The following is a 16,465-nucleotide window of genomic DNA, read 5'->3' as shown; positions in this document are numbered from 1 at the left end:
TACAGCAAAAAAAAAAAAAAAAAAACCAAAAAACTAGCTATTGACTGAAATAAAAACAGCTCATTATCACCCAGAACATGTTCCTAAAGATAAAATCAATCCTGACCTCTCCTCTTTACTATTCCACACAGTTTTCTTAAATCTTCCTCCAAATCCTATTTCCTCAAATCACATGTGCCACTTACTCTGAACTTTTTTTCTCCTTTTTTCATGTGTGGAGTCCAAAATCAAGCATAAAACTCTTACAAATGTTTAAACGATGTGTAAGGACTCTGCAAAACACCGTTAGGATGGCCATTTTTCTCCCATCGTACCTATGATGCCATATTATAAGTGGATGGCAATAAGCAAAGTTTGTATTTCCAGAAGAGTTATTTTTTCTCTTTTTGAAAACTCAATGGGAAGGCTTGCATTCCTGGGTCCCTTGAAACTGAAACAGAGAGGCAGTTCTTAGTAGACTACCACCCCCACGGCACTGCGAGGACAGCAGACTGAAACACACCCCCGTCTTTCTGGAAAAGAGGCCTATTTGCTTGTCCTGGAACTTCAGCCTGAGGGGCAGCCTTCTGGTTTGGCACACACCTGGAGACTACAGAGGTGCTCTCAGGGAACAGGATGCCATCTTTGCACTCTCCATCTGCCTCACAACAGCTCTCGGATATTTTCCAGAAAGGAGCTTATACACTCATCTGGAGCACAGATTTGTGCACCTGTTGCCTAGGGAACACCTCCAGATTGCCCAGCTCTAGTGGCCAACAGGGCTTATGCTTGCGGTCCCACTGGTCCCACTGGTCCCACTGTATAAGTCTGCATGCTTCAAAAGCTGCAGCCTAAGGGTTTGGCTCCCAATCAGCCTGAATCTAGGTGCTGACTAAGATACTTGGACAATGACAGGTCTTGACACACCCTCAACTACTGGAAATTATTAAAGATAAAACAGGCTACATGAACAATCATAAAGCCTTCAGATACAACCAACAGCTAGGGCAAGGTTGAATGATAAGTTTCATCTCCTAAACAAGGCTACCCCTTCAAGACTGGAAGAGGTGGTTTTTAATCTAATGCACAGAAACGAGCAGAGAGATGAAACTGGACCACTATATTACACCATACACAAAAATTAACTCAAAATGCATTAAAAACTTGAATGTAAGACCTCAAACCATAAAACTCCTAGAAGAAAACATAGGTGGTAAGTTCCTTGACATCAGTCTTAGCAATGATTTTTTGGATCTGATTCCAAAAGCAAAGGCAACAAGAGCAAAAATAAACAAGTGGGACTTTATCAAACTAGAAAGCTTCTGCACAGCAAAGGAAAACAACAAAATGAAAAGATAACATACTGAATGGGAGAAAATATTTGCAAACCACATATCTGATAAAGGGTTAATATCCAAAATATATAAAGAACTCGTACACCTCAATAGGAAAAAAAAATCCAATTTAAAAATGGGCAGGGAATGTGAATAGATATTTTTCCAAAGAATACATACACATGGCCAACAGGTACATGAAAAGCTGCTGAACATCACTAATCATCAGGGAGATGCAAATCAAAACCACAATGTGATATCACCTCAAACCTGTTAGAAGGGTTATTACCAAATAGACAATAAATAACAAGTGTTGGAAAGGACTTGGAGAAAAGGGAACCCATGTACACTATTGGTGGGAATGTAAATTGGTGCAGTCGCTATGGAAAACTGCATGGAGGTTCCTCAAAAAATTAAAAATAGAACTACCATATGAGCTAGCAATTTCACTTCTGGGTATTTATCTAAAGAAAATGAAAACACTAACTCAAAAAGATATATGCACCACCATGTTCACTGCAGCATTTACAGTAGCCAAGATATGAAATCAATCTAAGTGTCCATCAATGCATGGATAAAGAAACTATGGTGATCACATACCAATACACAGTATTTATTATTCAGTCATTTTAAAAGTATAAAATCCTGCCATTTGCAACAACATGGATGGACCTTGAGGAGATTATTCTAAGTGAAATAAGTCAGAGAAAGACAAATACCATAAGATCTCACTTACATGTGGAATCTAAAAAAACAACAAAAACAAAACCGAGCTCACTGATACAGAAAACAGATTGGTGGTTATTAGAGGCAGGCAATGATGAGTGGGTGAAATGGGTCAAACGGTACCAACTTTCAGCTATAAAATACATAAATTATAGGGATATAATGTATAGCATGGTGACCATAGTTAATAGTACTGCATTACATATTTGAAAGTTGCTAAGAGAGTAGACCTCAAATGACCTCATCACAAGAAAAAACATTGTATAACTCTATAGTGACATGTTAACTAGACTTATTGTGGAGACCATTTTGCAATATATACTAATATACTTTATGCCAATTATGCCTCAACCCAAAAAAGAAGAAAAAAATGACATTCTTTCTTAGATAAAGGGAGAAAGAGACATAGGATAAAAAAATGACAAAATAGAGAAAGCTGTATCCCTTCTGATGTCATATGATGAAAGAAACTGAGATTTAAGTGTTGTTTTAGGCTTGCAAAATTTGCCCTATTACACACAAAGGAACCCCATTCAAGAAGAAACTAAAAATCCATTTTTATTAATGATTTTTGTAAGAAAACAACATATTTACATACATGTTTACAAACATTTGCATAAAATTTTCCTTTCCTTTTAAAAGGTGTTGTTCATTTGGCAAAAGATTAAAACATTATTTACCACTAGCAATGAAATCCAGTAACTTTATAAATGGTTATTTCTTCCCTTCACCCTTTTCCTTATATTAAATACACTTAAAGGCTACCCAAACTAACACTAATATTTAGAAGGACAATGAACTAAAGGAGCATGACTAATGGTAAGAATGCCTGTTAGGAGATAATGCTAAATTTATGCGTGCTAATTAAGAATATGAAATACAGCAATTGCATACTTACAAGGTCCTATTTTCCTTGATGTGTTTCATTGAAGGAAGAGGGAGAAACAGTAAAGGAGTGAGGGAAAAGGGGCAAGAAGGGGGTCGTTGCTGGTGGGGTTTTTTTGGGGGGTGGGAGGGATGGAAAGGTCCTTGGAGGGGACCACAAAAAAGCATCTGAGACCACAAGTACAGTTAGAGAACATGCCTAACACCATTCCTGCACACAAACATGGGGCTGCTGGGTATTATCTCCTGAGTTCCACTCTCCATTAAAAACCAGGACATGGAAGCAACCTAAGTATCCATCGACAGATGAATGGATAAAGAAGATGTGGCACATATATACAATGGAGTATTACTCAGCCATAAAAAGAAACGAAAGGGAGTTATCTGTAGTGAGGTGGATAGACCTAGAGACTGTCATACCAGAGTGAAGTAAGTCAGAAAGAGAAAAACAAATACTGTATGCTAACACATATATATGGAATCTAAAAAAAAAGGTCATGAAGAACCTAGGGGCAGGACAGTAATAAAGATGCAGACCTACTAGAGAATGGACTTGAGGACACAGGCAGGGGGAAGGGTAAGCTGGGACAAAGTGAGATAGTGGCATGGACATATACACACTACCAAATGTAAAACCGATAGCTAGTGGGAAGCAGCTGCATAGCACAGGGAGAACAGCTCAGTGCTTTGTGACCACCTAGAGGGGTGGGATAGGGAGGGTGGGAGACGCAAGAGGGAAGAGATATGGGGATATATGTTTATGTATAGCTGATTCACTGTTATAAAGCGGAAACTAACACACCACTGTAAAGCAATTATACTCCAATAAAGATGTTTTAAAAAAAATGAATTGTAGGGAAAAATGAAAAAAAAAAAACAAAAGTCAAGCCTAAGGATACAAGAGAATGAATAGATTACCTACTGCCAGAAGCCACAGGTTGTGAGCTATCTTGAAAAAGTTTCTCCCAGGTTAAAGCAGCCTCTTCAGGACTACAAAAGTAGGCTGTCGTCGTTGTTTTCAATATACAGGAAAACAAAAATACAATAAAGAGAAAAGAAGAACGGATACAGATCAGTATCTTTCTTCACATCACCATGTTTTATCTTAGAGGTAATCTTTTTTTTTTCCAACAGCTTTATTAACATTAGCAGCTTCATTCGCATACCATACAGATCATCAATTTAAATCAAAACAGTTCAATGGTTTTTAGTATATTCACAGACTTAAGCAACCATCACCAAAATCAATTTTATCACCCCATAAAAGAACACCTGTGCTTTTTATTTTTTGGGGGGGTGCTGCATTGGGTCTTCATTGTTGCATGTGGGCTTTCTCTAGTTCGTCTAGTGGGGGCTACTCTTCATTGCGGTGTGTGGGCTTCTCATTGGGGTGGCTTCTTTTGTTGTGGAGCACAGGCTCTAGGTGCACAGGCTTCAGTAGTTGCAGCACGTGGGCTCAGTAGCTGTGGCTCACAGGCTCTACCGCGCAGGCTCAGTTGCTCCACGGCATGTGAGATCTTCCCAGACCACGGCTCAAACCCATGTCTCCTTCATTGGCAGGCAGATTCTTAACCACTGCGCCACCAGGGAAGTGCCACCTGTGCTCTTTAGTTATCATCTCCTTCGTCTCTCTGTCTCTAAAGATTTGCCTATTCTGGACATTTAATATAAATGGAGTCATGTAATTGGTCTTTTATAATTGGCTTTTTTCACTTAGCATGATGTCTTCAAGGTTCATCCATGTTGTAGAGTGTATCAGTCTTTCATTCCTTTCCATTGCTATGAATATACTACAATTTATCCATTCAGCAGTTGATTTATACTTTTTGGGTTTTATATGAATAATACTGCTATGGACATTCATGTAAAACTTTTTGTGCAGGCACGTTTTCATTTCTCTTAGGTATGTAGGTAGGAGTAGCACTGCTGGGTCAATCATAAGATACCTCTCTGCTTAGCTTTTTAAGGGACTGCCAGACTATCTTCCAAAGGGGCTGCACCATTTTATATTCCCACCAGCAATGCACAAAGCCTCCAATTTCTCCACATCTTTGCCCACATGTTGTTATCTATCTTTTTTATTATAGCCAGCCCAGTGTGAAATAGTATCTCATTGTGGTTTTGATTTGCATTTATTTCCCTGATGTCTAATGATGGTAAGCATCTTTGCTTATTGGCCATTTGTACAACTTCCTTGGAGAAATGTCTATTCAGATCCTTTGCCCGTTTTTAAATTGAGTTTCATTTTGAGTTGTGAGTTATTTATATATATATAAAATACAAGTCCCTTTCCAGATATGTGATTGCAAAATTTTCTCCGATTCTGTGGGTTCTTTTATTTTCTTGATGATGTCCTTTGATGTAAAAAAGTTTTAAATTTTGATGAAGTCCAGTTTGTCTTTTTTTCCCGTTTGTTCCATGTGGATATCTAGTTGTCCCAGCACCACTTGTTGAAAAGACTATTCTTTCCCCATTGAATTATCTTTACACTCTTGAAAATCAATTGATCATACATGAGGATTTATTTTTAGACCCTCAGTTCTATTCCATTGATCTATATGTCTATCTTCATGCCAGTACCTCCCTGTCTTGACTACTGTAGCTTTGTAGTAAGTTTTGAAATCAGGAAATGTGAGTCTTCCAGTTTTGTTCTTTTTCAAGATTGTTTTGGCTATTTTAGGTCCCTCGCCTTTCCATATAAGTTTTAGCATCAACTTGTCAAAATCTATAAAAAAGGGCAGCTGGGATTGTGATAGTGATTGTGTTGAATCTGTAGATTACTTTAGGGACTGAGGCAATGTCTTTTTAAACGTTAGGGGATAACAAGTATTATAGAATTAAACCAGTAATACTACTGTTGAATTACTTGTATCAATTAACTAAAAGTGGGGAGAGAAACAGATAAAACTTGGCATTTACTGCTTTAGTTCCCAAATACATGAAAGATAGATACTCCTAGGAATAACCAATTTAGTTTGCCTTAAAAAGGGTTTAAATTTTTTAAACAATATTTTGACTATTCATATTATTTTCCATTTATTATATAAACCTCATTATCTTTATTTGAAAGACTATTATTCTTCAGTGAACATGATAAAATCCCCAAGCTCAGTAATCTCAGCATCTCTATTTTGCTACACAATCCACTGTTGCTTTCTTGAGGGTGTTCCTAGGCTGATTTGCAAATAAGTACAAAATTTGGTAAAGGTTTATTTTTTAAGAATATTAAGTGCTGCAAACTCTGTTATAAGAGAGAGAAGTATAGCTCCCTATCACAGTGCTGCTCATCTTGGGCAGAAAGACTAAAATTCAGTGAAAATAACTCCACTTTCAAATATGTAGTTTTCCTTAAATTGTAGAGAAGGTACTGGCAATGTAGACTTTTTTTTTTTAAGGAGGGGAAAATAATAGGATAGAAACTAACAAGAAAAGCTAAAGATTCTAACCAGATAGCTTTTTGCTACCATGTGGTATTGAAATTACTATAAAATTTTGCTAAAAATAATTTTTATAATTCATTTTATATCAAGAGTAACTTCAATCATCTACGAGTTGGTTACAGAAACCTGAAGCTATTATAGACAGATATAACTTCAGTTAAAGAGGTAAAATTTCAATGAAAAAAAAAGGAAATGTAGTTGTACCACATAAAAGCTGTTATCGCACACTGAACGAAAGGAACAAAAGTTCAAGTAATAAACTACTAATGATTTAAATACTGTACATTTACCTAAATTTCTATTAGCTAAAAATTTTTTTAATCTTCATTTTATGAACAAGCCTAAATGAAGGTAGAAATTTAAAACAACACTAATAATGCAAAACCTCTACATTACACTTAAAATGTAAATTACAATCAAGCAATTTTGAATCTAGTATCAATTCTAATGTAAATACCTGAGTGGAAACTGATATCCTTCAGATATTCAATCACAAACCTAATGCAAAACACTAGACCTAAATTTAGACCAGTTTTAGTAATAACAATTGGTTCAACTTTCCTCATTCAATAATGTAAACATTTAGTTAAAAATTATTTCTGTTGAGACAATAAATGTGAAGATTTTTCAAACAGCAAAAAATGTAAATCAAGCACTGCAAGGTACAATATTTTCCTAACACAAAAACAGTAAGAACCAGAAATTACAAAATTATCTGTGTCAATTATGGAGATCTACTTTTTAAATAGAAATTTTAAAATATTTTAACTATTAAAACATGCATCATTGTTTCATCCAAGTTAATTTTCTCTGACAACTGTACCAAGTAGAACTTTCAGGAACAGACTAACACTATAAGATTCATCAAATTAACAAACACTCAGAAATATAACATTGTTAAATACAAGTACTTAACATTAATGTAGGCAGGGAGCACTTTTTAAACCTTAAAAAGTCCAGGTTGTACTTGAATACTTAGTACAGAGGTATTGCATAAGTGGCCTACTGGTGATGGAAAATATGTGAACTTTTGAAAAGAGACAATTTTTCAAGCTTGTTTTACATCAAGTTATCATGAGATTGTTCACATTTAGCACAAAGAATCAGCTTCCAGTAAAGACTGTAAAAAGATATTTCACATTTTTGATCTAACATTCCTTACAGAAAATATTTAGTGTTCAGGAAATGGGACAGCCTTCTTGACACATTTTAAAAATCATCTCCGGTTCTTACTCCAAATTTTCAATCTATCATATTGAGATATTTGAAATGTCAAAAGCCTTGACTGGATTTGATAATAAATTAGTTGTTGGGAAGTAACACGTCTAAAAAATAACAAGATTAATGTTTTTGAAATAACAGAACTTATATTTACAAATGAATAGTTACTTTAATAGACTACAAGCTTTTTCCAATATGCCACTGCAGAGATTCTGAGGAGACAGTTTCCACTTTAGACCAGTTTGATGTGTCCCAGGAGAAAGTCAGACTTACTCCTTTGTAACTATTTTCCCCCTAGACCATATTATCCAATTTAATCACCCAGCTGACCTTTGAACATTTCTAACAGACAAATGTAACCTCAAAGGTCAATAAACGCCCTGTCATATATTCAAAAGAACATGGCAGAATGTGAAGTTACCACAAGGCAACTGCATTGAGGGAAAATACTCTGTATACACTCTCTGGTATTTTTGCTTAAAAAAAATACAAATGTTTAAAGATGTTACTTTACAAAAAGGATAACTAATTAAAATACATTCTTTAAATGTTTTGTTTTTTCCTATGGAAAAATATCTGTGCGTGCTAATCTTAGGATGGCCCTATAAATAGAACTATAAACTTGGTTAAATTCATGCATGTTCCATCGCATAAACCAAATCAATAGAGAATACATTTCAGACATACAAACACAATTTTTACATGGAAAAAAGAAGAAGACTGATAACTAACATATACCTAAAAGGAATACAAATCTCCCACATCAATTTTTTTAAAAACATAAAAATCATTATTTCTAGTTCAAAAAAAAGGTATCCAAGAACTACAAAAGATGTACTTACAATACACTGAATTTAACATAGCGCTTATTCAACTTTAAAACTCCATATTCTTAATCTTTAATAAATCAGAAAAAGTTTTGAGTTAACAAGGACCACAGAGCAATCTTTGGGGAAATTAGCCAGGAACTAAATTTATCCTTACAATCAATGTTCATCAAGGCTAATCCTGGTCACAGATTGTGAATAAGCAGGTCCTGGTAAGAGATGAGAAGGCTGGATTCAAGTAGAAAATAATCTATAATGTTGGCTGAACCAAATTCCATGTTAATTCAATTTCTACCAAAATAGATAACCAGTGTGTCCTTATAAAGCATTTGGAAAATCAGGCCATAACTTTTTTTAGAAGGACAAAAAGATATGGTAGAAATATTTCCACATAAGATATTTACCCTGAATTTCTACTTAAGAGTTTTACCTTGAATCTTTCCTTTGTTAGGAAATGAAGCTAAGGAAATTAATTTGAACATGGATGTGATTATGAGACTAATTAAAGACAGAGAAGAAGAGGAAGAAAATAAAGAATGCATATTTAACAGTCTCCTGTTGTGGGCAATGAGGTCCAGCCCCACTGGAAACTCTAGGAAACAACATGAAACATGCCTCAAAGTATACCAGAAGGGCAAGGAAGCTGGAATAATTATTCTCCGATTCCCATCTATCACTGGCTGAGGGATGCTCCCAGAGGATTATCTTCCTAGCACTTCCAGTCTGCCCTGTGTGCAGGTGAGAAAATCCAAGGCAGAGTCGCAGGTGCTTGCAGGACACGTTAATGCATGAACTGGAATGGTGAGAGTGTCTGCTGCAAAGTCTCACCATCAGAAATCACAAAACTTAAATTCATTTTTTGTCACAGTCGCATTACAAAGAAGAAGTGCATTTTTAACGATGCAAGCAATAGCACAGAATTTTGAGGTCTAAAAGCAAACCTCCCAGCAAAGAGAACAGAAGTCTGCAGTTATTAGGAGTATTTTAATCCACCAAAAAAAATCTATTTTTGCCTGAATTAATCAAAGTAGATGTTTACATGAATCATTCCCATTTTCACTAAATTTGCACAAACCCATTACTATTTGAATTCAATATGATATCTCAAAGAGCCAGCACCAAAAACAAAACATAGAATAATAATATGGTGTAGCATTTGTAACACACAAGACTAAAAATTAGAAGAGCTGAATTCTTGCTAGCTCTTCATACTAACTAGCCATGCAAACTTATATAAGTCATGTTATTTGTATGGGCCTCGGAGTCTCTATCAGTAAAAATACAGTAACGTCTGGCCTACTTATTGTTGAGACTAAGAGAAAAGAAAAAGGTGTGAAACATATTTTTTAAATTACAATATGTTAAAAGTACAATATATTAAATAATAAGGTATTTTTATTATCATCATAAAAAGTCAAAGGTGGAAAGGCCCTTAGGAGTCATACTATTCACTTCTAACACACATTAATAAAGAGATAAACTCTGCTCTAGGAAAGACCAATGATTTGTTCCAGCAAATCAGTAGCAACTCACTGGCAAAGCTGAAAATGGATTCCAGTGCAAAGCTTCTAGCACCTCAAAACATCTTTTTACTTGAGAGTTGGCTAGACATGTCATTGGACAAACAGCTAAAACACAGTTTAATAAGCTGTTTTAAAAACTCTGTAACACTTTTAAATAACAGTAAACACCATAGGATATTATAAAATATGAGCTAAGAATCATGGGCCAATGGTTTCAAATTTACCAGATCACTTATATTATCATTCATTTGGCATTACATAGAGCCTAGGAATATTAAATTCTACCATCTTTTAAAATTAATAAGGAAGCTGGTTTCCACAATCAAAAACTGAACATGGAAAAAGCCAATTAAAAATTGCTTCCAGTTAAAAGGTTTGTTTTCCTGTCCTTTAGAAAACACTTCATATAAAGATTGCCTTTTGTTCTCCTTGCTTTAAAATTCAATTCATCAAAGTTGAACCAATACCAACTGAAGTCTCTTATGTGCTAGATTTAAATGGGTAAATTTTAAATGGAAAAAAAAACTTCTTAGAAAAGAATTTCCATTTATAAAATTGTTAAGGTAAAAATATTTTATTAAATCTAGTTCAACAGTCTAGGTATTTAATTTTAAAACTCACAAAACTCAGTCTTGTCATTTATATGATGTCATTCACATGTCATTCTAATTTTCTTAGTTTTCATCTTGCTTTAATATTTTTTACTTAAATGTATATAATATCACATTCAGTAAGTAATTCAGAGAATACTGTGGTCACAAAAATTAAAATATTTTCCAAAGTTTACATTGGCAGACTTAAAGACCAGAACTAAGGTCTTACTCATAGCTGAATACACTTGGCCTTGAATAAGTTAATAACATTCTCTTTGGTTTCCTTATTAGGCTGATAGGAAAAAAATAGGACTGTATCTAGTAAAATTACAAACCTCACTTTATACAGTATGAAATATACATTTCAATATAGTGTACAATTTAAAAACCAATTGCATTATATGGCTTTCAAAATTAGGAGAACTGGCTTTAAATTTTTTCCATTATTTTTCTAGGGTGATGGCCAAAACCTTGCATTAGAATTAAATACAAACACTGTAAATGTGATAAGCCCTGGGTACAAACCACTCTGTGACCACTGGAGAACCCTTGAACAAATGACAAATCTAAAACTCTACGGTTCTTCACAGAGGACCCAAAAAACAGAACATATCAATTAACTTAGGATAGGCAAACAAACTCCATACACAACAATTACGTTACAAAGGCAGAAGTTCCAGTTACCAGCATTACTTTTACCAAATGTATATAGCATGGTCAATGTAATACTGTGACATGCCACTCGGTCATATTTACAGCATAGGAAAAGAGGAAAAGGGCAGAGAAAACTTATCTGCCAGCTGCTCTTGGTTCCCCTCCCAATATTTTGACATTAAAATAATATAATATAAAAAGAGCAAGCTCCCTCAATACCCTTTTCTGATACTGATATAGCTCTGTTTTAGATTTAGGAAAGCTAAGTCACTTTCACTAACAATTAAGTAACAATCATCAATTTATAATCTCTGTTGAAAGTTAGTGTTAAATGATCAAAATCAGTTTTTATTTAAAAATGATTTCCCTTAACAGTTTTATACAAATGAAATAAGTTCCATTTTATTTATACTAATTCCATTAGCTTTTTTTCAGCTTGGTGATCCATAATTTCAGGTCTACACAGGTAATATACCCCAGTGGTGGTGCTGATGCTGATAGTATAGGGCTCCTACTTTGAGAACCACTGATCTAGCTTTTGTGCGAATACTTCCAATGATTTTATGAGGACAGAGCTGATTTTCATGTAGAAATTCTCATACACATAATTCTCCTTAAATGTGGAACCAGAAACTTCCATTTCTTATAATTAATTTTTCCACCTAGAACAAGACAGAACAATTCTATTCCTTCTTACACATGGCAGTCACTCAAATATCTGAAGAAAACTCCCTCTCTTTAAACTTATTTTCTCCAAAATAAGTATCACCAATTTCTTTGCATCCCACTCAAGACTTTCAACATTCAGTCTGCCTCCTTATGAACACTATACTTCACAATGTCATTTTTGGTATGTGGCGCTTACAATTTTCAGTCTGCCTCCTTATGAACACTATACTTCACAATGTCACTTTTGATATGTGGCACTTACAATTTAACACAATAATATAAAAGTTTTAGTCTGAATATCAGAGTACATGTGGTTTACTACATCTCCTTATCAATAATAATTTTATAACTACATTAGATCTTTCAGCAACTGTATCACAGCACTTTCCAACTGCCAGTCTGTGGACTGATACTACTCCTTGATGAAATTTTCAGTGATACAGAGTAGATGAGAAAAGAACAGGTGGAGCAATTTTTCCATCAACTTAAAGTCATTCAACTTAAATAACTCTCTTTTATCCTAAGTTCATGTTCTTCCTAAATATGGGAGGAATTTGAGGGGGTCTTAAACAAAGTGATGGTGATGGAAGATGGTAGTTATTTTTCCAACAGTCTTTCTTTATATGGCAAAATAAAGTCACATTTCACAATTTCTCTTATCTGTTCCACCCTCTACTATCATCTAGGTAGCCAAGTGCTTAAGAATAATTTATATAATCTGCAACCACCAATCACAACCTCCACTCATCACTCTTTTGATTAACTATGGCAGCAAAGCAAAACTCTAATGGGCTCTAGCAAATAAAAGGGCTTCAAAGTGCTTTTTTCCCTAATAGTTTCCAGTTTCCCATACCCACTTCCCACTTACCTTTATAATCCTAAATAACATTCAAACCCAGCCAGCCAGACTACATCAAATCAAGAGAGGGCTGGAATGACAGAAACTCACAACCATTTGTTGCAGTTTAAATTACTAGCCAGTAATTTGAACTACAAGTGAACTATACCATCTAGGACAGCAAACTACGGCCTATGGACCAAATCCAGCTCACCATCTTTTTGTGTAAATAAAGTGTGAGTGAAGCACAGCCATAATGACTCATTTACACATTGTCTATGGCTGCATTTGTGTTACAATGGCAAAAGTGAATAGCTGTGGAGCGACTAGATGGCCTGAAAAACCTAAAATATTTATTATGTGGCCCTTCACACAAAACATGTACCAACCTCTAATCTACGATAATGAACTATTTGCTACCAAAGAAAAATTTGAGATCTGCAATAATAACCATTAACTAACTCAGGACACCTACTATCTCCATTGGAATATCTAAACACTGGAATCTGAATAATCCTTTATCCCTACTCTGTATAAAAGATTTGTTGCCCACCCAAGACAGGAGCATTTACTTACCTGCTCACTGAGCTAATCTTTAACATACATTTCTCAAGGACTCATTACCCGAATAATGAAGAATCCATGAATATACTGCTCTGTGCAATCTAAGGTTTAAAAAAAAGTTGCTGCTAATAACTCAAAAGTATATCAAAAAAAAGAAACTGTATAGAACTACATAAAATTTCCTTTACATTTTATATTTCAAATAAAAATACTTTTAAAGGCACTTAAAGCAGGAAAGCTTAAGTTCAACAATTTAGGTACTATTAACTGCATTAAGTAATGCAAATTAATTTCCCTTTTGTATTAAAAAAAGGACTTTCGTTTTCATGTATGTAGAGTTGAAATCAAAAGATAATACTTCTAATCCAATTCAACCATGTAGTTTTTTAAACATAAATGACATTAGAACCTCTAGAGAGCAAAATCACAAGATCAAAGTACTTTGAAACCGGAAAGTGCTTAAAAGATCACCTCTACATTTTACAGTTAAAGTTTTGATACAACATGAAATATTTATGGTGAGACAAATAATTAGTGGCAGAGGCAGATCCAGAACCCAACACTTAACTATCAGTTTGGAACTCTTTCTACTTTATGACTAAGAAAGATAGCTCATATTCCAGGATAAAGTAAAGTGATGTTGAAGTACTTTGGAGATTTAAATGTACAGTAAACATACTCAGAGGGCTATAGCCCACTCAACCTACCAACCCTCTTGTGTTTTTTATTAATCAATTAACTATAAAATTACAGAAGGGAAAAAAATAATTCATTATAAAGCCACTCTTAATAGAATGATCAAAAGAACAACCAATTATTTGCTTAACAAATTGTCAACGATTAGAAAAAATAATAGTGGAAAAGCGGCAGTATGATGAGTACTCATAAACTGCTAATTTGGTACAATCTTTCTGAAGGATAACTTGGTCATATTTTAAAGAGCTTAAAAAGTTCTCACCATCTAAACCAATTATCCCATTCCCATGAATATATCCTAAAGAACTAGTCTAATATAGAATTCAAATTTCACATACAAAGATGTCCATCCCACTATTATTTATAATTGTCAAACATTAGAAACAATCTAATATCCAAAGAGAGAACTGGTTAAATCATGTTGTATTCATACAATAGAATATTAGGCAGCCATTTCTAAAAATCACATTTTCAAAGACATGGGGAAGTACTTATGATGGTCAGTTATAAAAAGTAGGATATACAACTATATGATCAGCATAATCTCAATTTTGTTATTACGCACACACACAAACACATATACACACTCATACATATAAATAGCATAGACAAAGACCGAAAGGAAATACAAAAAATATTAACAGTGTATATCTCTGAATAGTGAGATTGCAGGTAATTTTTTTTCTCTTCTTTATAGCTATCAGCATTTTCTAAATTTTCTGTAATAATCATGTAATTAGTTTTATACCCAGAAAACATTAAAAATGTACTCTGTAGTCAATTTTGAAATTTTTATAGTCTATATAATAAATAAGGAATAAATATTTACAGTACTCAAAAGTATATCTGAATGATGAGAAATAAATCACTAATATGTAAGAATATAATTTCCACATATGGATTGGTGGGTAATTTTGAATCCAAAAGATTACAGTATTTTATCTCAGTTCTTGAGTATAGAAAGTTGGTATTTAGTAAGAAATGCAAATCTTTAAGTAAAATTGGTGCAAGGCATCTAAAAATTGTGCTATTCTGGCATAACACTGAAGATATAAATGCTCTCCAATGTAATAATACCCACTGTTATATTAAAATAGGTATAATCTAGTACATACATGATGGCCAATATTAACTAATTGAATTAACTTTTTTTTTTTTGCCAAAGTGACTACGATTGGTCTATGCTAAAGGAAGAAATACAACACCATACCATTATTTTAGTTGGAAGAGCCGCACCAAAAATCATGACAAAAAAAATTGTAGAACTGTAAGAAAATCCAGTGGTTTTTTGTTACTGTTAATGACTTCTTGCTAAAAATTCAAGTAAGACAGTCAAATTGCTTGAAGCACTAAAAAAGCATAGCAGCAGTGTATGGTCTGCAATGATTTGAAAACCACTAAGAACATTCTTCAGTATTTCCTCATTTGCAGACTACTGCCTATCAAGCACTATCTCTGAATTACAGGACTACACCTATGTTCTTTACCAATCTTGAATTTATATTGTGTTATAATACAGTAATGACACAAAGTGATGTCACACATAAAAAGGCAAACTGTATGTAATTTTAAAAGCTAACTTTAAAATATGATTCTAATATCTGTGATAAAAAAATCACATAAATATGTAAAATATAAAAATACATCTTAACATATTTTTACATAAGAGCTAAAGTTTACCACTTTTAACATAAAAATTCTGAAATGGAATTAATAAAAAACAATTTTCATATGTACCACAGAGCAATAAGTTTAAATCAGACTATTTTGAGTTGTGTAGCCCTTTATTAGCAACTAAAATAGAAGGTATCTGTTGTACAACACGGGTAGTAATTGACTATAACTGGAGATTTTTATATTCTAATACAGATCATTTATAAATGCAATTTCTTTATTAAAAAGCTTCCACCCTTTTTGTTTGTTTGTGTACAATTTGCAAAACTATTCTGAAAGCGGAGTATATGTGCACAAGTCTGCAAAGAGTGCAAATTTAGGATATGGTAAATGCTTTACAAGTTAACTTTCAAAAAACTGACTGCCACAACTGTGCCTTTACATTGCCTTTTTTTTTTTTTTGATCAAAATATTTTGATGCCAGCCTTCCTTCCACTGCTCTAAACTATAAAGCATTTTTTTAATGAGTTGAAATTAAGGAAGGACTACACCTACTAGAAAAGAAGAAAAGAAAGTTCCATTAGTTTGAGGTTTCAGAATTCCCCCAAACCAGGACCAGTATCTTGGTAAGGGTTAGGCTGGGACCCTGGACAGAGTATGAGTATGTGCAGGTGGCATCCCTGAGGATTCAGAGCTTCAGTGAACCGTGAGTGCTCCAGCTGCATAACTCACTGAACTGTCTTGCCAGTTTCGACACTGGCTTGACTGGGCATAATTCAAAAAGGAAAAGCTCATATTCATTCCATTCTTCTGCAGCTCTGTGATAGCCTAGAAAAAGAAAAATTTGGTTATGACAGACATCACACAAAAAAGTGAGCACTCTTTGAATGTGCTGGTAGCTT

The 16,465-nt window shown here is 34.1% G+C and overlaps 1 protein-coding gene across 2 annotated transcripts in view; it reads right to left on the bottom strand.

Moving 5' to 3' along the window:
* Positions 1-2,571: 2,571 nt before the first annotated feature.
* The window catches only part of MEMO1 (mediator of cell motility 1), a 142,543-nt gene continuing 128,649 nt past the window's right edge, over positions 2,572-16,465 (bottom strand). For both annotated transcript variants that reach the window (XM_030858001.3, XM_060309774.1), the window contains exon 10: positions 2,572-16,391. In XM_030858001.3, the coding sequence (XP_030713861.1) occupies positions 16,260-16,391 (132 nt within the window). In that variant the 3' untranslated portion in view covers positions 2,572-16,259. The remainder of the gene's footprint in view (positions 16,392-16,465) is intronic.

This window comes from Globicephala melas, chromosome 12, assembly GCF_963455315.2.
Source record: "Globicephala melas chromosome 12, mGloMel1.2, whole genome shotgun sequence".
Taxonomy (NCBI): Eukaryota; Metazoa; Chordata; class Mammalia; order Artiodactyla; family Delphinidae; genus Globicephala; species Globicephala melas.
Note: the sequence above shows the minus strand (reverse complement) of the source record. Positions and strands in the feature narration are given on the sequence as shown.